The 25,110-nt window shown below is 37.8% G+C and overlaps 1 protein-coding gene across 10 annotated transcripts in view; it reads right to left on the bottom strand.

The window, feature by feature from the left end:
- Positions 1–25,110, bottom strand: part of LOC127434615 (receptor-type tyrosine-protein phosphatase mu-like) — a 316,778-nt gene that overhangs the window by 34,054 nt on the left and 257,614 nt on the right. For 4 of the 10 annotated variants that reach the window (XM_051687456.1, XM_051687461.1, XM_051687458.1 and 1 more), the window contains 5 exons: positions 20,471–20,622; positions 19,011–19,085; positions 15,684–15,710; positions 11,951–12,144; positions 1,118–1,205 (listed from right to left, as the gene is read on the bottom strand). In XM_051687456.1, the coding sequence (XP_051543416.1) occupies positions 1,118–1,205; positions 11,951–12,144; positions 15,684–15,710; positions 19,011–19,085; positions 20,471–20,622 (536 nt within the window). The remainder of the gene's footprint in view (positions 1–1,117; positions 1,206–11,950; positions 12,145–15,683; positions 15,711–19,010; positions 19,086–20,470; positions 20,623–25,110) is intronic. The other 6 variants (XM_051687457.1, XM_051687459.1, XM_051687464.1 and 3 more) reach the window with 2 other exon arrangements.

The following is a 25,110-nucleotide window of genomic DNA, read 5'->3' as shown; positions in this document are numbered from 1 at the left end:
ACCAAATTACCTACCCACCAACCTAACAACCTACCAATCTACCAACCAAGTTACCCACCCACCAACCAACCTACCTATCAATCTACCATCCTATCAACCAAGCTACCTACCCACCAACCTAACAATCTACCAATCTACCAACAGTTACCCACCCACCAACCAACCTACCTTTCAATCTACCATCCTACCATGTTACCTACCCACCAATTTACAAACCTACCTTCATATTAATCTACCAATCTACCAACTAACCTACCTTCAAATCTACCAACATACCTACAATCTACCATCATACCAACTAAGTTACCTACCCACCAACCTAACAACCTGAACCTTAACCTCCCTACCAATCTTCTTACCAATACACCACTCTACCAACCTACCAACAATCTACCAACCTATCTACCTACCAATTTACCAACCAACCTACCAACCAATTTACCATCCTACCAACCAAGTTACCTTCCCACCAACCTACTAATCTACAAATCTACTTACCAATCCACCAATGTGCTAACCTTCCTACCAACCTACTTACCAATCCACCTACTAACCAACCAATATGACGAGTTGAATTCAGCCCATGCTCTGTTGTTTCTCTCTCTCATTTCATCCAGGACACAGTAATACAATGTGACACATTTACCCACAGCACTTATTTCAGTTTGACGCCCAAAGGTGAATTCTGGCACGCGACTCACTGCAGTCTTACATGCCTGGGGCTCAAGTGCCCCAAATCCTGCAATGTGATTGGTTAATTTCTCCACGACAACAAGTCTAAAGCCACAAGAATCTGTCCAGTGCTTCATGGGACAAATGTGGTACCCAAGGCCCCATCTCAAAGCAACATCCTCAAAAATTATTCCACTTACTATAAGCAAATTTTCATAATTGCCATTGATGCTACAACAGCATGTGTATTCATGGGCGCACACGAGTGTCTGTTTGAGTAAACGTCTCTTTGCTTTCAGAGCGTGTTTATAAAACAATGCAACTCTGATCAGGGACTTAATTACATGCAGTGGTCATAAAAAAAAACAAAAAAACACATAGACTCTGTGAGGACCACAAACAGTTGCCGTTAGTGACGTGTAGTCATGATTGTTTCTCTACGTACATGCGATGATGTTGCCATAACGATTCTTCATCCTGTTCTCGTCTTTTTTCGCAGAGTCCCACGGCGCCGCCTGCCCTTCGAAGAAACTCTAAAAGAGTGCGAGAAAAACAGAACAAAGACAGTCAGAGGAACGGACATAAAATGACAAACAACAAAGCAAAGGTCAACTCAGCAAATGATAATCATGTTAGACATCGAATCTAAACAGTGAAAGCAACTCGTCTTGAATCATAATTAAAGGAATGTTCTGGATTTAATAAAAATAAACATGAAACAACATTCGCAACCCATTTTACTTCCCTGATGTGACATGTTTCTGAGTGAAACAGGATATTCAATGAGAAACAAATGTAGGGCGGGACTTGATTTTCTCCATGTGGAACTGGTTAAATGGTGAAAATTGATTGACAGGTGCATTAAAATAAGAGGGCTTGATGATGTCAGCTGAAAAGGAAAGCAGTTCGGAGGAAGAGCCAGTTATTACATTTAGAAGAAAGATTATGATTATTTATTTATTTGGAATAATGTGCACCAATGAATTCAGCAAAATTAGACCAACAACATGCATTATTAAAATAAATACTGCAGATTTAATTGACCAAATTTGTTGCATATTGTCGATTATTACAGAAAATTATTTAGACTCGTCCCTCAGTTTTTGACACAAAAAAGCAAAGATTTAGTTTAGAGTGACACGGTACAATGGAAACCTACCGGACAAGTTTTCTTTGGTAAACAAAATTATGTCAAAAATATTGTAGAGCTAGGCAATATGGCTACAAGCATGATATATCGAAAATCGAAAAAACGTATATGCTCTGAAATGGTTTAAAAGTAATTTTTTTACATTTAAAATCAGAGTTACCATCATTTCAACCAAACAGCCACTGTAGCCAAATAGATTCAATGTTTAATGCATAAAGAATCTAGTTAAATATAAACCTAATAAGAGATATTTTCCAATTTTTTTATTAACCCTTATGTTGTGTTCCGGTAATTTTGACCTGTTTTTTTTTTTTTTTTACTTAATCCAGTTGGAATAAAATTCCTCGACTTTGTTCACATATGGTATCTGAAAAAAATAATAATAAAAAATTACCATTTTCATTACTTTTTTTGGTTTTATTTCACTTTGTTACACTTGTTGTGTTCCCGGTCAAAAATGGCCGGCCATTGGAAATGAATGGATTAGACTACAAAATACAGAAATATTAAGTGTTCAGGAGCATCACAATCCTTTAGATGAACACATATGTGGATGCGTGTTTGCACACACAGATTCCTCGGACATGTGCACACACACACACACACACACACACACACAATGTGTGTTGAGCGGCATTCTGTGCATCATCTTTCCACGTACACTCTTTGAGATATATTTCAAGATCTACTAATCATATGTTGTGTTTGGGCTCGTTTGATTTGGGATAGTCTGCTGTAAGTTATGATATGCCATTGTCTATGTTTTATTTATGTTTCAGTAAGTAGTAAGGAAAAACGTGACAAAAAGACACTTCTATTTATTATATTTATGGGTATCAGTGGGAATTTCATACACTAATACTCACTGCAGTTTGACCTCTGAGTGAAACAAATCTGCTCATTGTAATATTGTTTTTAAATATATTCCAAAAAAAGAGGACAAAACTTGTCATAATTACTAAAAAAAGAAGTTGATAAAAAGATCTACTGCAAGATCATGTGATAATATAAACAATATGAGAGATTTATAAACAATCTTATTGGGCCGGTCATTTTTGACCGGGAACACAAAATATGTTAGCACAAAACAAACTTAAATTAACAAAAGGAAGAATGATATTTAATCATTTTCATTTATATGCCTCAATATACAACAATATCTAATTATAAAAAGCATTATTTACTGACATATTTTTACAAAAATATTTTTTTTGAGAATGAACAAGTTGTGCAAAAACTACAACTTCACTCACTTATTTTTTTGGAACCCAGTTGAATATTATCATTATAATTATTTTAAGTTTATTATTGTAATATAATGGTGAATTATTATTATTTTGATCATTAGATTTGTCTTATGCAACAGTAATACATTTCTGTTGTATTTGCTTCACCTTTTACCAGGAAAAATTATGCATTCTTTTGGAGACGAAAATAAAAATAAATACAAAGTGCAGAAAAATCATTCCAATATTCAAAATATTGCTCAAGCTAACATCACTAGCAAAATCATCATGATTCTATCATGATATATTTATTTTGTGTGAGGAGGCCGCTCTGCGCTCAACAGCTGCACAATTACAATGAATTATGAAAATAAATGTCAGCTCTGGCTTTTCAGGGCCGGTGGATTTTTCTTTCTATTTTTTGCTCGTCTGTTCAGATTCTTTCTGCCATTTTGCTATCACAGACGTGTGGAAGTGAGGTATAAATATAATAATAGAGCGTAACGAGGCATTATAATCGGCAGTAGTCGGCCGTATCTCACCGGCCAGAGACAATTGATATGATTGCAGGTGATTGTGCACGACTCCAGCTCTTTCTGTGGGGAAGCTGATATTCGTCTGAACACAATGATGACATGGGTTTCATCTGCAGAAAAACGTCTCGATCATCCGTCTCTTTGTGATTAATGACAGCGGCGTGATGGCTGATATTCACAGCAGTAATACCAGCACTAATGCAGCTCGGGCTGATGTTGAGAAAGTAAATGGACCTTTCTGACTAACAACTCTTTTATTGAGGTTATAGTTTGAGTTGGAGCTGAGATTTGAACTAAACTGTAATGGTTCTGAGCGGGTATGATTCATACCAAATGTTCACCAGCAAGGTCATCTTTGGGTCTCAATTAAAGATGAGTCACCTAACCCTCATATATTGTAATCAGCTGTTACTGTTACATCAACATTCAATCATTTCAATCATTTCTAGAAAAAAAAATCAAGTCCCGCCCTACATTCTCAATAAAGCGCAACAGTGCCCGCCCACTTTTTCAGCTGTCTTGGTTCCGGAAGTATTTTTCTCATAGACTTCCCAAAGAGTTCAGCTCCGAGGGGAATCACAACATTACAAACTTTGTTTTGAAGCAAAAAAGTATTTGAAAATCAAACAAAAAGACAAATATACTAGACTGGGAACTTAACGTCTTTAAAGAGGGAATGAACTACAATCCCATGAAGCATTGCGAATGATGTAATTTAATAAAAAAGGATCAAAATATATAAAACTACTGATTTAAAGTTGTTGGTTATAAGTAGAGTAATACTATTTTTATTTTATTGCAAACACTGCAACAAATCATTTTCTTTTTGAGTCTTATTTTCCAATAAAAATATGTAAACATTCTTAAAACTACATACATTTACAAAATAACATAAGATGCTAATTTGTGTTTTCAGAGAAATGTAACAAAATGTAGTCAAGTTTATGCGTATAAAAAAAAAAAAAAAAAAAAAATATATATATATATATATATATATATATATATATATATTTGTAAAAAATATTACTTTTCTGCAGTAAAATTTTCAGATCTATGCAAATTACTCAGATATACTGTATATGTCGTTCAGAGTGCATCATGTGAGTGGGCGGTCGCTGCAGAGCGCTTTTGGTGCACTTTGTTTGCAGTAATTCTCTGATTGGTGGATTTTCCCCCTCAGCATCATGGGTAGTGTAGTTCTTCACCAGGAATTCTGCTATTAAACACGATTTAAAAAAAATGATGTTGAAATGGGGTCTGGGTATCTCAGCAAGTATTGATGCTGACTATCACACCTGGAGTCGCGACTTCGAATCCAGGGCGTGCTGAGTGACTCCAGCCAGGTCTCCTAAGCAACCAAATTGGCCCGGTTGCTAGGGAGGGTAGAGTCACATGGGGTAACCTCCTCATGGTCGTGATTAGTAGTTCTCGCTCTCAATGGGGCGTGTGGTAAGTTGTGCGTGGATCGTGGAGAGTAGCATGAGTCTCCACATGCTGTGAGTCTCCGCGGTGTCATGCACAACGAGTCACGTGATAAGATGCACGGATTGATGGTCTCAGAAGCGGAGGCAACTGAGATTCGTCCTCCGCCACCCGGATTGAGGTGAGTAACCGCACCACCACGAGGACCTACCAAGTAGTGGGAATTGGGAGAAAAGGGGATATACACATATATATATATATATATATATATATATATAAATGATGTTGAAATAACGTGGACTGATGGCTTCAGGTGAAGCATTTACCATTGATGAACAAGCTCATGGTAGGTCTGTTTTTAAAGATGTGTAAGTGTTAAAAATAAATGTGCCTATGGAGAAAATTAATGGGATTTTTACATCCAGAACCAGACTGTTGAACTCTATTGCTTAACTAAAGATACGCAGATAATCACATGACCATTACCCAATACATGCTGAACTTCCATGAAGATATTGGCAGCCGTCTTGAAAAATGTCACAGTGGCGGATGTTTTGAATGACAGACACATTTAATGCAAATTGCATCCTTCCAAAACATGCAAAGGGACATTAAAGATTATGTAATGAATGTTGACATTTCTGGAATGTCAATGATTCTCTCTCGGTTCCTCTCTCTAACTCATCTGAGAGATGCAGAAACAGCAGCAATTTGTTATTCATCTGTGTCTGGTGTCTGTTGAGACAGCTGTCCTTTCATGTCGCGTAAGAGACAGCGAGACGCGCTTCGTGCAGAGAGAGAACGGAGTGACAAGCACCTTTCAAACGCCTGGCAAGTGGTTAATAAGATGCAGAAGTCTGACGTGGACGCCACAGCGCGGGAAAATAATGACAACTGAGTCAAACATGTTGAGATGGGTGTCAGACTGTAAAGTTTCCCGCATGTCAGCAGAAACACAAACACTCAAGAGATATTCAGATATTCAAATATGGCTGCACGCAAATGCTTCTGAGAATATTTTGAGATGCGTTATAAAGTGCAAATTCTGTCAAACAAACATTGACATGGGTTTCGTGAGGATACAGTATATATTTTTCCTGTGACAGCAGCTCTGGTGTACAGATACAGTATTAAATACATGCAGGACATAATCTGACTGGAAAAACCTTCAACGCAAAACATCGCAATCAAGCAATCATTCAACCTAAACAGAAAATTCTGACATTATTTACTCATGAATTTTTAAAGAACTCTTATCCATATAATGAAAGTGAATGGGGACTGGGGTTGCCATGCTCCAAAATGACAAAAAAGCACCATAAAAGTACAATAAATGTGTTCCATATAAGTCTTTTGAGAGCTTTGTGAGAAGAACAGACCCAGATTTTTGTCGTTATTCACTGAAAGTCTTCCCTAGTCCTCATTTACTTTCATTATATGGAAAAAGCAGCCAGTAAAATCTTCAAAAAATGTATCTTTGTGTTCCATTGAAGGAAGAAGGTTTGTAACAACATGAGGGTGAGTAAATGATCACAGAATTTCCACTTTTTTGGGGGTGAACTATTTCTTTAAAAGCTGCTGAACAGAAACTGAAGAGAAAAATGATTCATACTTTTCTTGATGGGAAAATAATCTTTTGAAATATAAAACTATGGTGCAGAATGAACAAGGTTCACGGCAGACTGAGATGGACTGAAATGGTCAAATGTCTTGCAGGATGCTCCAGGCGCTTTCTGTCCCTCTAGGCCACTCGCTGTGCTTGGATGATCCTCAAAACCTCAGCCAATCAGATGCATGACTGGAATGATGAGACAAAACTATGGCACCGTTTTCTTTGGCAAAGCTAAACTCATGTTGAAATCTGGATTCCTCAAGAAACAGAATGGTGGAAAGACAGTAAATAAAACAAGATATATGTGCTTGATATTAACGTGCGACATCAGACTTTCTAAATCCGAAATCCTTGTATGTTTTGGCAAAATACGATGACATCAGATATAACAAACAGCCGCAGACAGAGTTTGTGCAATCTTCTGAAATGAAACTGATACCAAACGCTTTCACACTTTGTGAAAGATGTCAAAACAAGCATGAATAAAACCACATCTAGTCGTAAGTTAATAATGCATGTTACGATGCAGAGGCGAACAGGAGTTCACATTATTGTTATGCATCACAGCTGCAACAGAGGACACACTGAGGTGTGAATGGATTACAGCGGACGAGAGCCGTTCACACACAATGAGAAAATAGCAACAGAACAGCATGATGAAATGTGGCCGAGCGCTGATATCAAACCGAGTTTCCTACAACACATACAGTAAATGAAGGGTGTTTGGTGTTAAAGCTACAATGGGGACAGTTATGCGTTTTATAGTTTGGTTTAGAAGCCTCTGTTGTGTTCTGTCCCCAAATAAACTCCTTTAAACAGGCCTTTCATTTGTTCAGATGAAGAAAACACTTTATCACATTATACTCTACATGTTCAGATGCTGGCTTCTAACAGATATTATCCTGCAAATAAGCATAATAATAAAGATTCTCAGTTTGGATATTGACCCTTCCCTAAGCTCCGCCCCCCTTGGATACCGTTGTCACCTTCGGCTTGCTCACTGGGGTTCTAAATATAATGAGTAAATAATTATAAGTACTATTATAAGTAAATAATAGTTATATGTTTTAAGGCTCAATGACATTTTGATCAAACTGCACAATGATGACTCTAAGACATTACAGATATTACAGCATGATTTCCTGTAAAGCTGCTTTGAAACGATGTGTTGTGAAAAGCGCTATACAAATAAAAATGACTTATACATGCTTATAAAGTGGTCAAATCTGAATGGATATTATTCTTACACTGCTTGGAATCGCAAAGCATTTTATCCGATGTTGATGAAGAAATTGTTAAACTGTGCAGTAACGTGATTTTGTAACTCTCTGTGAAGACGGTGAACCAAGAATGTGGCAAACGCTTTTCAGAGTCACCTGAAAAGAGAAAAGCCTCATTTGAAAGTGATTATAAATCTGATCACATTAGTGTGTCAACAGAACTGTTCCTAACGTTTCTGGGTGTTTCTTCAACTTTGAGTACTTTCATGTACTTTCATAAAATGACTTGATTTCAAAACTGATTTAGAAACTTTTCAGCAGGTCTTCTTCAAATGTATTTTATCTCTAGATTAAACTGTTTTAGCCTTAGCAAGACAAAGGAGTCAGTCATTTTACTCTATAAAAATGTTTAACCCTTGTGTTACCTTCGGGACATTTTTGTTTTTTCGATCATTTTGGCTGTTAATGCCAACGGCATAAATTCTGACAAAGGTGTGTATTTTATGGTGAATTTTGATATTTCAACCTCAGTTCCTATAATACATCTATAATACACTGTGTACACAAAATAGTTACACTCAAAAATGTCCCCATTGAAACCCATTAAAACTGCAATATTTGACCCAGTGTCATTAAAGCACAAAATCATGAATTCTATGATATTATGCTTTCATTCTGGAGCCCTGGCTTCAAAATTTACATTTTAATATTTTCCACCAGATGGCGCCATTTTTCTCATGTTTAGCCTATGGAGCAAATACATACTTTTCCCCTATTCTCTGTTTGCTGTATTATAGAGCACTGCAGGACAACTGAATAAATGATGCAGATAAAATTGTGTGTGTGTGTTGGTATGGATGTCAGAGTGTGTTTTGTATGTGTGTATTGAGAAATGTGTGTGTGTGTGTGTGTGTGTGTGTGTGTGTGTGTGTGTGTAAAACAACAGTGGCATTAAGTAAACAAACTGGCATTTAAAGGGTTAAAATCCTGAAAATGAATGAATATTTGGTAGTTATGATCATGTCAGTGAAAATGGCGAATAATATTAATATATAATATTTTTATGGCAGATTTTGACGCACACATTTATGTGCTCTAAGGTCCTGAGTGTGAGTTTTTAAATCTGATACTGCACAAAAAATAATAATGCAACAAAATCAATGATGTTGCTATTCATTGACATGTGATAATCCCCCCCCCCAAAAAAAATAAAAAAAAAAAAAAATAATCCCCTTAGCATTTAGTATACGGAAGAAAAAAAAATTCATAAAAAAACAACAGTAGCATTATATAAACAAAACTGGCATTTAAAGGGTTAAAATCCTGAAAATGAATGAATATTTAAAAAAAAAAAAATTACTAATTGAAAGTGGAAAATAATATTAATATATAATATTATTATGGCTGTTTTTTGTAAAGATCATTTTATTCTGGATAATTTCTGTGACAGTCCAGCTAACCAAACACCAGCCTTCCCTAAACTTACATTAGAAACGAGCAAAAGCCTGCCGGATAGCATGGCGGATGGCAACAGTTGCTAAGGTAGGATTGGTCAGTGACATTTTTAAAGGTGGGGCTTAGTGAATGGTCAATTGAAGGAGCTTCAAGACAAACTACAGGACAAAAAAACAAAAAAATCACCTGGCGGGCGCTAACAAGTCATATTAGCAACTAAAACATCTTATGTTTACATATATCCAAAAATGTCAGCTTACCTCATTAATCTTTTCCAAAGTTAAGGTTTGGATTAACAAGAAGCATGGATCGGAGGGAAAGATAAGGGAATATTTTAGTGTTGGTTTTCTCTACAAGCTCAAAGACCTCAGACATGTTAGCAGAGACATATGACTACAAGCATGGTGCTGTTTTCACTGATATAGGCATTCAACATGGAGGAGAAAAACATAACACAAGCAACTTTCACATGGAGGGAAAGGAGGGGGTTTGTGAGTGCTCCGAAAATCTACCTGAATCTAAAAACAATCTTTATCCATAATGAATCGAGCCCTCAGGGCTGCCCCAAACTGCAAACAGCAGACGGTCTGAACAAAGTCTTTGAGCTGAAATATTTATTTCCTTCAGATGTGAGTGATGAAGCCGTGCGTTTAGATGCATATAGGGAGGAATTACACACACAGAGGGTGACGGCGTTTGTGTAGCGGACGGCACGTTAGCCGTGTGCTCAGATGCTTAACGCTGCTGACATCTCGCAATCGCATTAGCTGTTAACAAGTGTGTGTATGTGTGTGTGTGTGTGTGTGTGTGTGTGTGTGTGTGGGAGGGAGAGGATAATTTACACAACCGGATGATTAAGCGCTAGTTGATGGTGATTTTGTTTTCACGGTTTCTACAGCTAAAGAGAGAGCGTGCACGGTCAACGGTTTGGTGATGACATTCTTCTTGAATATTAAAAGCTCATGAAACGTTCATTCAGAGAACAAACGCAAACATCATGCAGTGAGGTACAAAAGTGCGATAACATGTAAATCAACAAGTGCTCAAAGATAACAAACAATATATGAAAGAAATGACATGACAAAGAAATTAAAGTGAACTCTTGAACTTTAAAGGGATAGTCATCCAAAAAGGAGAATTCTGTCATCATTTACTCATCCACATGTTGTCATGTCACCCTCAGAAAACCTTATGGACTTACAGACTATTTTATTTGTTGCCATTTTTATAGTGTTTTTTAAATCTATTTTTTTTGCTTTTTGAAGCTCGGCAGTCACTATGAACTGTTGAAGTGTTATTTTCGTTAACTGAAATAAGAATAAAAACTAACATGGTTGGAAAAATTGAAACTAAACTAAAATACTTTCTCATGACTACAAAACTAACTGTGATGAGGAGGAGGGTGTGGCCAGGCCGTGACGAAGCACGGCCAGCGATGAATCAGCTGATCAGCGGGAGAGCGAGATAAGAGGTGGCCGGAGATGCTGATTTGAGAGAGAGAGAAAGATGCACGCGGCCGCGTTGCATGTGTGTCTGTGTCCATATGTTTTATGTTGTTTTAAGTTCATTTATGTCATTAAAGTTTATGTTTACTGTTCAGCCAGTTCCCGCCTCCTCCTTGCCTGACCTTTAACTGTTACAGTGGTGCCGAAACTCGGGAGGGAGGAGGGATTCGTTGTCGAGGAGTCCTCGCTGCTGCCATCCGCCAGGGGAGCAGCCGCGGCTGTCTGCCTGGGGACAGAGGGGTCGTTGCCAGCCACCGAGAGCCGGAGAAACTGTGGCCGTCTGCCAAGAAGGGGAGGAGCGGTTCCATCCACCAGGGGCTGGAGGACTTGCTGCCGTCCGCCAGAGGGCAGAGGAGCAGTTGAGGACCGGGTGGCAGCGTGTCCGGGAGCCGGCGGGCAAGTTCTTCTCTCTCTCTGTGTGTCTCTGCTCACCCTTTTGCTCTCCCCACGCCTCCCCTCATCTATCCCCCAGGTTCACAGGAGGCGGGGTGGACCACCGGCAGACAGAATGGCCGGAAGGGCAGCGTCTCCCCACCAGAGATGGGTCGGGGGAGTTAGTCAGACCGGTGGTGCCCCGGCCTGAATCGGGTGGGGGAAGAGTGTGACGAGGAGGAGGGTGTGGTCGGGCCGTGATGGAGCAAGGCCAGTGCTGAATCAGATGATCAGCGGGAGAGGGAGATAAGGGGTGGCCGGAGACGCCGGTTGGAGAAAGAGAGACGCATGCAGCCGCGTTGCATGTGTGTCTTTTCGTTTATGTTTTATGTTGTGTTTTATCATTAAAAGTTTATGTTGTCTATTCAGCTGGTAAAATAAAAAATAAAATAAAATTAAATTAAATAAAACTAAACTAAACTAAACTAAATTACTAATAAAAAAAAAAAAAAATAAAAAATTCAATAGAAAAAAATAAAATAAAAAATAAAAAAATCTCAACTATAATTACCCTGACTGTTGTTGTATAGAAATTGGAATATGGAAATTTGCTGTCATTTTGTTGCACGGGGGAAAAAAACGAAAGAAAAGCAAACAGGTTTGTATTGACATGAGAGTGTGTAAATAATGACAGAATTTAAAATGTTCATGTGATATCGCTTTAATATGATTTGTTGTCATCACAGGCTTGTAAGTTGAATATTTGCAGTTGTGACTCACCTCGTATTCCTCTTTGAAGCCGTAACCCTCAGCACATTTCATCTGCGTTATGTGTTGTAGAAGATCAGCTACACGGATCGCCGGATGAAGCTGTCCGGTCTGGTACGGGACGTCCACAGCTTCACGTTTCTTATAGGAATGAGTGTGCGACTGGACCAGACTGCTGGTTTCGCTGTTCATGGTGTGATTCTCATCTAACGGGACGGAAGCGAAGCGGCAGGGTCATACATGGGTCATAACAAATGACAACAAGGAAACTGCATAAACTGTAAAAGGAGTGGATGAACAAAAGGTTTACAGTAGTTACATGACAACTACATGAAGAGATGGGCACTGATAGCACAGAAATAACAGGTGACACTAATTTGACATGTGCTTCAACAGAATGCCATTGAGAAAGGTCAAAGATTTGCGTTACACATATTTTAGCAGAAACACAAAGCAATTGAGTTTGTTTCAAGTTCACATAAACTACCTGACCACTAAGCTCTAGACCAAAACTTGCTATCTGATGTCAAAATGAGATCGCATGAATGGTGAAATGGTGGCGTCCGTGGCGGATGCAGGGTTACGGTGGTGGCTAACATGGAAATGTCCAGATGTGGCACCGTCAAAACAGGGTTGGGAGTTGTGAAACCAAAACCAAAAGAAAGCACAGCTGGGGATGCAGGTGGGTGGAGGGTGTCACATATGTATGAAGAAGGCAACACGGGCCATGCTAGCTAATGGCGGCACAGGTGGACGGGGAGGGCGAGATGCGACACAAGGCCATGCGAGAGAGGCGACACGGTTTGAGGGGGGTGGGGGGTGGGGGGAAGTAGACCCCACTGACAGTCACCCCCCAAAAAACACAACTTACCATTAATGGGCACTTTTTATGATATAACAGGTTAAATGTGAAGAAAGAAAAAGAAGAAGAGAGAGGAAACAGGATTTAAGCAACAAGATAGTTGAAGCAGAGCAGCTACACACGTTAACTTGACGTTTGTCTGACTCATTAACCATCTGATGTGCAAAAAAGTTTAAGAATGATACGAGGCCAAATCGACAATCGCAAACAACTGGAATAACCTGCAATAGAGCGCAGCAGTCGGGTTCCGAAAGTAAAAGTGGCATACAAAATCTCCAAAGCAAAATGTTTGTAGTGATAATGAGAAAACAAAAACTTGTTTAATTGATGAATTTCTGGTGAAGTACTATACTACCCACACTCCTGAAATCGGAGAAAGTCGCTGTTGCCATGGAAATGGGAAATGCGGCAGGCAGGGTTGTGGCGAGATTTTGCATCCTAGGGAATGCTAGCTAACGCAGCAAACTCGTAATTTCACGTTGGGAACGTAGAAGTTCTCTCACTTGACCATTATGATGTCATCTAAAAACGAAAATGGCAGCGGCATCAACAGATAAATATATATTTTTACATTTTTAGTGATAGAAAATACACCTACTATGAGTTCTGAAGCTGTTAAGTTTGGTATATGGATTTAAAAAAACAAAAAAAAAAAAACAAACAAAAAAAAAACTTTCCTCGTTAACAAATTTCTGTTGAAGTACTAAACTAACCACCAATCTGAGAAGTCGCTGTTACCATGGAAATGGTAAACGCGGCAGGCAGGGTTGTGGCGAGATTTAGCATTTTCGTGAAGGCTAGCTAACGGTAGGTAACGCAAACCTATTTTGTTTTCACATCACATCGGAATAACCATAATAACCACTTCCAACTGAAATGTTACATTTTTTGTCTAACTCGTAATTCCAAGTTGGAAAATTATACAAAAGTACCGAATTTTCTTACTTGAACTTTATTTCCTCATTTAAAACAATGAAAGTTGCAGCACCGTCACAGATAAATACTTTTCTGTGCATTTTTAGCAATAGCAAATAAACGTAGTTTGGTATATGGATTAAAAAATAATAATTAATTGATGAATTCCTGTTTAGGAAATAAACTAACCACCAATCTGAGAAGTTGCTGTAACCATGAATAGGAAACACTGCAAGCAGGGTAGTGATGACATTTTGCCTTCTAGCAAAGGCTAACTAACAGTAGGTGACGTAAACCAATTCTGCATTCACATCAAATAGGAATTAACGTAATTATCAATTCAGACTGAAATGTTCACTTTTTATTGTACTCGTAATTCGAAGTGGGAAATTTAGAATTTTCAGAAAGCACCAACTTCTTTCACTTGACTGCTGTGACGTCATATAAAAACAATAAAAACGTCGGCGGTGTCAACAAATATATACTTTTTTGTACCATTAGTCTGAGAAGTCAATGTTATCAAGGAAATATGAAACGCAGCAATCAAGGCTGTGGTGAGATTTTTCATTCTAGCGAAGGCGTTAGCTAACGTAAACTAATACTGCGTTCATATCCGTTTGAAATTACCATAATTACCTCATCCTACTGAACGGTTCACATATTTGACGAACTCATATTTCCAAGTTTCTTACTTTTGTAGCAAAAGCAAATAAACCTACAATGTTTATTTGCATTTAAAAAAACAAAACTTACTTAGTTGACGAATAAGTCAATGTTACCATGGAAATAGGAAACACAGCAAGCAGAGTTTTAGTGAAATTCTGCATTCAAGCAAAGGCTAGCTAATGTCAGCTAGCATAAACAATTAGCTCTAACGACTGAAACGTTAAAATTTTTAGTCGAACTTGTATCTCCAAGCTGGAAACTTGGAAATTTACGAAAGTTCAGATTTCTCTCACTTGATTGTTGTGACATCACCTAAAAACAACGAAAATGTCAACGGCATCAACAGATAAATATTTTTTTGTACAGCTTAGTAATAACGAATAAACATCCCATGAGTTCTGAAGTTGTTAAGATTGCTATATGGATTAAAAAAAGAAAAAAAAAAAGACAAATTTGTGTTGAAATACTAAATTAACCACGAATAAACCAATTCTGTTTATCGGAATTACCATAATTACCACTTTCAACTGAAACTTCAAATTTTTGTTGTCAAAAACAATGAAAATGGTAGCGGCGTCCACTGTTCGTATCGAAATGTTGCAATGCTACGATTCATCTCAAAGCTTGTTGTTTTGGTTCATGGTTTCAGAACTCTTTTTCTAAAATGTCAATTGGTAAAAATAATCGGCAAAATACTTTCGGAACCCCAAAATTGAGCGGTCACTGTTGCGCTCTATAAAAACACCTCACGCCCTAGTGTTATACTTTTCTTTCATTAATGATTGTGATGGATTATCATTTAGAATTGGGCTATATCGAATGCTATCTAGTTTATTACAACAAGGACATAATTTATTGTACATAATTTAACTTAAAAATGACAAACTGCAAAAACACTGTGTGGTTTAAATACTAGCATAAGTATAAATACTAGCAGAAAGACGTGTTTGAAAACATTTAATAATCACATTAAACCGTTGGAGCATATGAAATGACTATGGGCTGCTTCATTTTATTTGTTTATTTGTTTGTGCCACACTGTCACGCCCCCCTCATCCGGTCCACATTATCTGTCCATGCACATGAGAGGTCAGACACATACGTGACGTCACACGCACGACACGGAATGCGGATGGGATGAGGTGAAGCTTCGCTCGGGGAGGTCAAACCCTCGTCTCACAGAGAGTAAAGCAGGCAGGTATGGATGTGAGGAAGCGTCATATCTATTTTCTGTCTGATTCTCAAAACACAAACAGACTCAACAGTCCATTCTCATGTGCAAACAGAAAGAGGGTTTCTCACCTAAGACAGCAGTTGGCACAAAAGGGTCTGCCCGCCAGAGGGTGGTTTACAAAGAAGAGAGGATATAGAAAAAATATGTTTTCAAGCAATTGGGATTCAAGAGAAATCATTTAGCAGCATAGTTTTGCATTAGTCAACACACATTTACGTCAAATGTACATGTTTTGTTAAAAGATAAAAGCGGTTCTAAAAGGCCCCATGAAATTATCTGACAATGGCATTTGTCTTTCTATGTTGACATACATCCTGTTAACAATAACTTGGAGTGGAACATATCAAAAGGCTCCTCGCTGTTTTTAAATATTCAGTAACCTTTAGTTTACCTTTAAAAAGTCAATAGATTTCAGCTGACGTTTAAATAGCCAATAGCCTTTAGTTTTCACTTTAGTTTATTTTAAATAGCCAATAGCCTTTAGTTTACGCTTTAGTTTACATTTAAATAGCCAATAACATTTAGTTTATGCTTTACATTTACATAGCCAATAGCATTTAGTTTACACTTTAGTTTATGTTTAAATAGCCAATAACATTTAGTTTACACTTTAATTTACGTTTAAATAGCCAATAGCATTTAGTTTACACTTTAGTTTACATTTAAATAGCAAATAGCATTTAGTTTGTGCTTTAATTTACATTTACATAGCCAATAGCATTTAGTTTACGCTTTAGTTTACGTTTAAATAGCAAATAACATTTAGTTTATGCTTTACGTTTAAATAGCCAATAACATTTAGTTTACGCTTTACGTTTAAATAGCCAATAGCATTTAATTTACACTTTAGTTTACGTTTAAATAGCAAATAGCATTTAGTTTACGCTTTAGTTTACATTTAAATAGCCAATAACATTTAGTTTATGCTTTACATTTACATAGCCAATAGCATTTAGTTTACACTTTAGTTTATGTTTAAATAGCCAATAACATTTAGTTTACGCTTTATGTTTAAATAGCTAATAACATTTAGTTTACACTTTAATTTACGTTTAAATAGCCAATAGCATTTAGTTTATGCTTTAGTTTACGTTTAAATAGCCAATAACATTTAGTTTACACTTTAGTTTACATTTAAATAGCAAATAGCATTTAGTTTGTGCTTTAATTTACATTTAAATAGCAAATAGCATTTAGTTTGCGCTTTAGTTTACGTTTAAATAGCCAATAACATTTAGTTTATGCTTTACGTTTAAATAGCCAATAACATTTAGTTTACGCTTTACGTTTAAATAGCCAATAGCATTTAATTTACACTTTAGTTTACGTTTAAATAGCAAATAGCATTTAGTTTACGCTTTAGTTTACATTTAAATAGCCAATAACATTTAGTTTATGCTTTACATTTACATAGCCAATAGCATTTAGTTTACACTTTAGTTTATGTTTAAATAGCCAATAACATTTAGTTTACGCTTTGTTTAAATAGCTAATAACATTTAGTTTACACTTTAATTTACGTTTAAATAGCCAATAGCATTTAGTTTATGCTTTAGTTTACGTTTAAATAGCCAATAGCATTTAGTTTACACTTTAGTTTACATTTAAATAGCAAATAGCATTTAGTTTGTGCTTTAATTTACATTTACATAGCCAATAGCATTTAGTTTACACTTTAGTTTATGTTTAAATAGCCAATAACATTTAGTTTACGCTTTACGTTTAAATAGCTAATAACATTTAGTTTACACTTTAATTTACGTTTAAATAGCCAATAACATTTAGTTTATGCTTTAGTTTACGTTTAAATAGCCAATAACATTTAGTTTACGCTTTACGTTTAAATAGCTAATAACATTTAGTTTACACTTTAATTTACGTTTAAATAGCCAATAGCATTTAGTTTATGCTTTAGTTTACGTTTAAATAGCAAATAGCATTTAGTTTGCGCTTTAGTTTACGTTTAAATAGCCAATAACATTTAGTTTACGCTTTAATTTACGTTTAAATATCCAATAACATTTAGTTTACGCTTTACGTTTAAATAGCCAATAACATTTAGTTTACGCTTTAGTTTACGTTTAAATAGCCAATAGCCTTTAGTTTATGCTTCAGTTTGTTTAAATAGCAAATGACCTTTAGGTCACGTTCACACAGCAGCAGACTACAGTTGTCAGACCTGTTTTGAGTGCTTAATACAGTTGCGTTCACACACAGGACGGTTATTTAAGAGTGTACAACCGTATTCTCTGCAAACCTGTGCTGTGTGAATGGAACCGTACTGGACAACTAGTTATTAGTTACGTCATGTACAGTGAGAGATACGCTGCACTGTGTACATGCGTGTCTTGCGTGTTTCGTGCGGGGTTTCTTTAACTCACGGAGACAGAGAAATGAGCTGTGTTTCATCCGAAAGATTCAGTCGCTGTCTTCCACCGGCTGCTCAAGGGCGCGAACCGCACAACACAAAAGCTACACGGTTAAAACGCATTCAAAGCCACTGTCGGTTAATTATGATCTGTTGAATGAGCTTGTGCTTCGATTGGACTCATTTATTTCATAACGCGGCGGCAATTGTGATAAGATATACCGATGTTATGGATGTCGCCATCTTTTAGTCAGCGTCACTATGGTTAAAGCTGTTGGAATATGGTTGTGACTTCAGTTGTTCGTTCATACAGACAGCATTCGAACTGCTACTGTACGATGTTGTATGAATGTAGCCATAGTTTACCTTTAAGTTTAAGTTTAAAAAGCCAATAGTTGACATCACCCTTTACGTCACTTCACAGTTTACATTAGTTTAGTTTACGTCACTGTGTGGCTAAACCACTCCAGACTGCTTCTATTAAAGACACTTTCAAATCAAATACATTTCAGGCACTTCCTTTGTAACCAATTTTAAAGTATGAGCATTAATGCAACCGAAAACATGCGGACAAACTATGGTTTGCTACTTGCTATTGCTTCTCAGAGACAGGCAGAATTTCAATTAGAGGGAGGGACATTCTTATTATAGAGAGCACTTAATAGGACGAAAATCTGTAAACACCACTGTGAACAAGATGATGTCACCAATATTTTTTTGTGTGTTTTACCAAAAGAGAAAGACTGAAAATGTTAAAAGTGTATATCTGCTCCTAAGGTTTAGGAGTACACTATCATATAGATGAACTCAAAGCTACAGACATGAACTATAAGCCCGAAAAAAACATTCAAATTTCATGGGGTCTTTAAACATCAGTTGTGCAAAGCAACAGATGGGATGTGACGACTGCTTCAGAAACTGGCGTATTGCAGCACAGGGTCACAGAGATTAAAGCAAAGCAGAAAGTCACACGGTTCAAACAGGAAATGATTGTAAATGGCATGCGGAGGTGAACGCAGAGCTTTACCTGGGTAGTAGGAGTTTGGCACGGAGGTGCTCAGTGTGTTAGTCTTCATGGTAAACGAGGACGGCGAGGAGACAGCTTTTAGCACAAAAAAGAAGGAATAAAAAAGCAGGCAAGATGAGATAAGCCAATTAAAATAAAGAGAGTCAACTCGTAAAACATTTTCATTTATATCAAACATGGTCTGGTGCCCTTCCTAGCATGAGCTCAGAAATGACCATCTGTCCAGTAATCAAACATTTCAGTTTATCTTTTCAATGTTTTTTTATTTTTTTTTTTTTTTTTTACAGCCAGCATAAAGCAGCATTTGCAACCCATTGCACTTCTGTAATATGACAATATTACAATATTCTCTATATATACAACACTCGGCAATATTTCAAAATGAAAAAGGAAATTTAACAAGAAAAAAACAAAAACTGAATGGATGGTGAAAAGTGGGTGTTCATACAGAATGAAGCGTCATAATGTTAAAGCAGTTAACACACTCATTTTATCAGCGTTTGTGCAAGCGGCTGTACACCAATGGTGTGTTCGCACAGGTAGGTGGGGAATCGTTGACAGCTGCCGTGAGCGCACTGTCTGCAGTGACCTGTCTGTCAATCACAGCTACAGAGGCAGACAGCAGATAAGGTCACGGATGAAGCGAGCGGGCGTCTCAGCCGCTAAGAGCCCATTTTTATTTATTTATACATGTTTGTCGACCACTTCACGGAGTGACACATCAGTCACGGCGAGTGGAAACCAAGCGACGTTCGTGCAATATTAACCACCGTCGTGAGATCACAGAGAGAGTTTTACTCTATATTTCAGATGCACTGAGAACAGAATGGCAAAGTAACTCTGATCTAAGTGTAAACACTCTTTTGTCGCTAAATCTTCTGTCAATCAATCATAATTTTGACACATTTACAATGGTTTATTCACTAAAGCTGGCGTTGAGTCTATGCACCAAACTACACTGCAAAAACTAATTTTCCCACTGAGTATTTTTGTCTTATTTTCTGGTAAAATATCTATTTATTATTTTATTTTTTTACTCCATTAGAAAATAGTTTTTTTCTTGACACAAGTATAAATTGTTTTGCAAACACACACATCGCTGTCTTGAGCAGTTGACATAAAAGCGGTGAATATCTGGTCATTAACGTGTCAAGAGAGATCTGATTGGCTCAGCTAAGCACTTGGGTGGGATGCCCATGACCTGCTGACCCCGAGGACTGAGGGGGGTTTAGACCTGTCAAACACAGTCTGGTGGGACATCCAGGAACAAACCTGAAGCACAGAGACACGAGTCCCACCAAAGACTGAATACAAACCTGAGAATCCATCAGACTTTGAGGGACTTTCATTCAAACCGTTTGTGCTACGGAGGGAAATATGAGCAACAGTAATGGTGACACTTGCCTGAACAAACACTACTAATAATACAGTGTATGAAACTAAGTGAATGCAGGACTTACGTCTGCCGTTGAGGTTGTGAGTGTCCATGAATGAGATGGCTTCATCACAGCTGGTGCCCTGCTCAGCGTAACTCTTGTCCATCGAGTTCACCATCACCGTCATCTCCTGCCGCGTGCTGCTCAACGTCTCCTTGCGCTTCTTCGCCAATTTTCTTTATTAAAAAGACACACAAGACAAATCTTCTATATATATATATATATATATATATATATATATATATATATATATATATATATATATATATATTTATTTATTGAAATCACCAATCGGGAATTCAGGGCAAATATGCCACCAAAAATGACAAAAATCGTAATTAATAAATGGCATAAATAGGAGTTGATGTTAATTTAATTGTTAAGGTAAGAGGTAATTAATTCTAAATCTTGACTATTTATATTAATAAATGGATTAATTTAATGTATTTCACAGAAATGGATGAGACACCATTTATGTTTTAAATAATAAGAAAAAATATGACCTCATAAAGGGAGAAAATACCCCTGAAAATCAAATCCAGGGGGCATTATATGTACAGATATATTAGATATATGCCCCAATCATCATTACCGTAATATGTCCAGGGATTTTCAATGATGATTCTTATTACTGTAACATAATTAGTTTTTACTGTATTGGAGTAAAAAGCTGTTGTACACTGGTTTTATTAAATTTATTACATTTAAATCAGTGAAATGAAAGGCAATACCAAAGGAGTACTACTTTTATGAATAAATACTAAACACTTTAAATAATATTTGCTTTTTTTCATGTTGCAGTCATGAGAATTGAGGGTAACATTTGCGTAACTGTCCTGAAAATGATGTCACAATGTATAATAAATAAATAAATAATGGTCCCAACAACATGCTTTATTTTCTAAATGCAGAATGTCAATTAATTTATTTTTTATTTTTGGAGTAAAATAGGTCCAGGACATTTTCTGAACAGGTCACCCAAGCTAGATTTTTACTAGATTTCTGAAGAACATGTGAGTGGTGTTTGCCTGTCAAAATCTCACCATCAAGATACTAGAATGCTGTGAGTGGTTGCCAAGGCATTGCTATGTGATTGATTGCTAGGGTGATTTAAGTGGTTTTATGTGATTTGCTATACAGTCGGACGGTTGCTATGTGATTGCTTACTTCTCTAGATATGTCTCCGGTCCCTCCTTCAATGTAAGTCTATGGGATTTTTGTTATGCATCGTTTATTGTTTTATCAATAGCTCTCATGATGCATCTTACTGTACGTTCCCTTGCATAATTTTATAGATTATTTTCATCTTTAAACTCATTAAGAAGGGCGAAACTCCAAACAAAAATCCCCACACAAGGTTAGTCAGAGGAACTTGAGTTAATTCACGAGACAGGATGCCCTTAAATACCTGCAGTGCTCACTAATGTGTTCTCCTGAGAACGCTTGTCACAGCGAACGGGAAGTGACTCTACCTTAGCTGCTGAGGAACAACACAAGCACCTCCAGGTAATGCATTTCACCCCGGGCGGCACACACACTTCTGGAGGAGTCCTGAGATTCGCCAGGGTTCGACTGCGCTACAGCTGCACAAAGAGCTGTCGCACCGGCTTCAACATTAATTAAGGGAGAGCGCGAGGCTGGATGCCTCGTCTTTGGCAATGATGACATTCGGTCGAGGGAGGGTGATGAAATATTGTTTTTTATTTCCACTAACACTGCCAAGATGCAATTGCAGGTAACAAAGTATATAATAAATAAGCATACAGGGGGCCTGGGTAGCTCAGTGGTAAAGGCGCTGGCTACCACCCCTGGAGTTTGCTAGTTCGCTAGTTCGAATCCCAGGGCATGCTGAGTGACTCCAGCCAGGTCTCCTAAGCAACCAAACTGGCCCAGTTGCTAGAGACATGGGGTAACCTCCTCGTGATCGCTATAATGTGGTTCATTCTCGGTGGGGCGCGTGGTGAGTTGAGCGTGGATGCCGCATGAAGCCTCCACATGCGCTATGTCTCTGTGGCAACGCGCTCAACAAGTCATGTGAAAAGATGCGCGGGTTGACGATCTCAGACGCGGAGGCAACTGGGATTCGTCCTCCGCCACCCGGACTGAGGCGAATCACTACGTGACCACAAGGACTTAAAAGCACATTGGGAATTGGCCATTCCAAAATCCCCCCCCCCCCCCCCGCCCGTTGAAGAACTACACTACCCATGATCCTGAAGAGAAAGATCCACCAATCAGAGAATCGCAGCCAACAAAGTGTGCCAAAAGAGCTCTGTAGCTCCGCCCACTCCCATGACACACTGTGAACGATGCAATCCAGTCACTCTCCCTACACCCTCAAACTACTTACAGTATATATATGTATATCTGAAGAGTTTGCAATAAACGTAAAATATGCAAAGACGTAAAGTGCACAGACTTGTATCTTTGTCTTTTTGTCTGATTTTTAAATACTATTTTGTTTCAAATCTAAGTTTGTAATCTTGTGATTCACCTCAGAGCTGGTTGGTTTAGTTCATGGCTTACAAATATTATATGAAGGATTTTATAAAATCCCGATGAAAAAATACTTCCGGAACCAAGACGGCTGAAAAAGTGGCCGTGCACTGTTGCACTCTATTGTGACAAAATGTTTAGTTGCATTTTGCCTTTGCACAAAAATAGCTGTGTGATGGCACTGCCACGATGGCAGCTGAGTGAACAGACTTGCCTTAAAAGGACTTTGGCACAGCTCTGGCAAAAGGGGCATTAGCAAAACCTACACGAGGCCATAATCAACCCCCATAGACAGCTGATAACTCAACCCAGAACCTGATGAATGCATCTAACAGGAACTTTAATGTGGCCATCTGCACAGGGTGAATGGAGAAAACTCTCTGTTTTAATGCGATGTGTGGTCTGATGGTCTCTCTCGCTCAGGGTCTCAGGGGTCTGCCGGTGGGGTGATCATATCTTTAATGGAACTCACCGCTGCAACCGGATGGATCCTGCACCGCATTAAGTGTTCTAAAACAGAGCGCCGGTGCCTGGCCAAACCTGCAGCCGCACATTAAACATAAATAAATGAAAATAAAGCCATTTCTCTCCCTCTCGTTCATCCGTTTAGCCATTGAAAGTCACAGCAATCGGAGCTTTTACAAATGGAAAAAAGACAGATGTTCGCCATCAGCCCAGAGGGGATTTTGGGCGAATGCACACACGTATGTTAGCTGCCGCTCATCTCGTAGAAACTTAGAAGGGTTCCCACTCTTTTCAAGGACATTTAATGTGCCACACAGTTGTATTATTTAAGCAAAAACACACAACAAGTCATTAAAATTGTGGTTACTGAAAGGTTATTTATTTATTTTGTCAAAATTCCGTAATCGACAGTTTAATTACATTTCATCAAAATGGTGTCTAGTCAAATAAATGTTAAAACTTTAATCAAATGAAAATGTATTAAATCATTTTTTCAAATGTGCATTTCAAATCCGAAACAACACTGGAGATATTTGTGTGAAAAGAAGTGCTGCACAAAAGAACATCACTAATGTGAGATATTGCTTTATTACACTATTATTACTATTATTATTATTATTTAATTGCATTAAACATTACCTTTTTTCACACATCCATTTAAATCAAGCTTTTATTTTGTTGTTTCTGTATGTTTTTGACGGCAGTTTTGCACCTCCAGATAAACAGTTTGCTACATGATGTGATTATTAAACCCCCTAAATCTGTGATTTAATGAAATATATAGTCTGTATGTGCTGCACACTTCAGAGCGCTCTGCTCACCGTCATCTACTACACACAGAGCGCGTGTGATGCACATGATAAGGTGTTTTCAGCGTATGAGCGGCCAACTTCACACATTCATTTTGAAGCACGCTGCACATGCAGATTACATATTTATTTCATTAAATCGCAGCCTTTTGCAGTATAAGTAGACTCCAGTCGTTGGATTATTTAAAATTAAATTTACTTACCGAGGTGTAAAGGCCTTTGCGGGTGAATTTTCTGTTTGGCCAGTGGATTTCGCAGGGTCACAGGCCACTCTGGAGGGTGGTTTTTGCTTTCTATCATTTTATGTCAGGTTTCAAAATTAATTTAAACACATTCTAGTTTTGTCCTCAAGAGGGCTCTCTATGCCTACAGAACAGTCAGTATCACAGGTGTTTACATAGGACGGCTCTTATCAGCTGATAGTCCCACTGCTCACCAATACTCTCAAATGCTATATGTCCACTGGCGCATGGTGAGCGAAGGTGGATTCAGTGCTTTTAATCCAGACTTCAAATGATGACTGCATGCATTCTTTGTGGCAATTCTGTAGCTGGGTAAGCGAACGTTAATAAATCAACACTGTTTGTATTCTCTGGTGTGGTGAGGATTTCTTGCACGCCAGTGGACAGGTACCGTTAGCAGTTCATCTCGGTGCAAGCTGAAAGCAATGTTCAGGAGCGTTCATGCCATCGGGATGAAGGGAAGACCACTCTTGGATTTACAGTGGACATGAGAGTACGTTAAATAACCCACAACCACACATACAAATTCTCTGGTAATGACTGCATTATAATAAAAACCGAATGATTTTCATGGCGTTCGGTTGCGTTAACACTTCTTGAGCGTGCATTATTCCGGTGATGCGGACAGAAAATCGGACTAAAATACTCAGAC

The sequence above is a fragment of the Myxocyprinus asiaticus genome, chromosome 44 (assembly GCF_019703515.2).
Source record: "Myxocyprinus asiaticus isolate MX2 ecotype Aquarium Trade chromosome 44, UBuf_Myxa_2, whole genome shotgun sequence".
In the NCBI taxonomy this organism is placed as follows: domain Eukaryota; kingdom Metazoa; phylum Chordata; class Actinopteri; order Cypriniformes; family Catostomidae; genus Myxocyprinus; species Myxocyprinus asiaticus.
The sequence above is the reverse complement of the archived record's forward strand: the minus strand, read 5'-3'. Positions and strand labels throughout refer to the sequence as shown.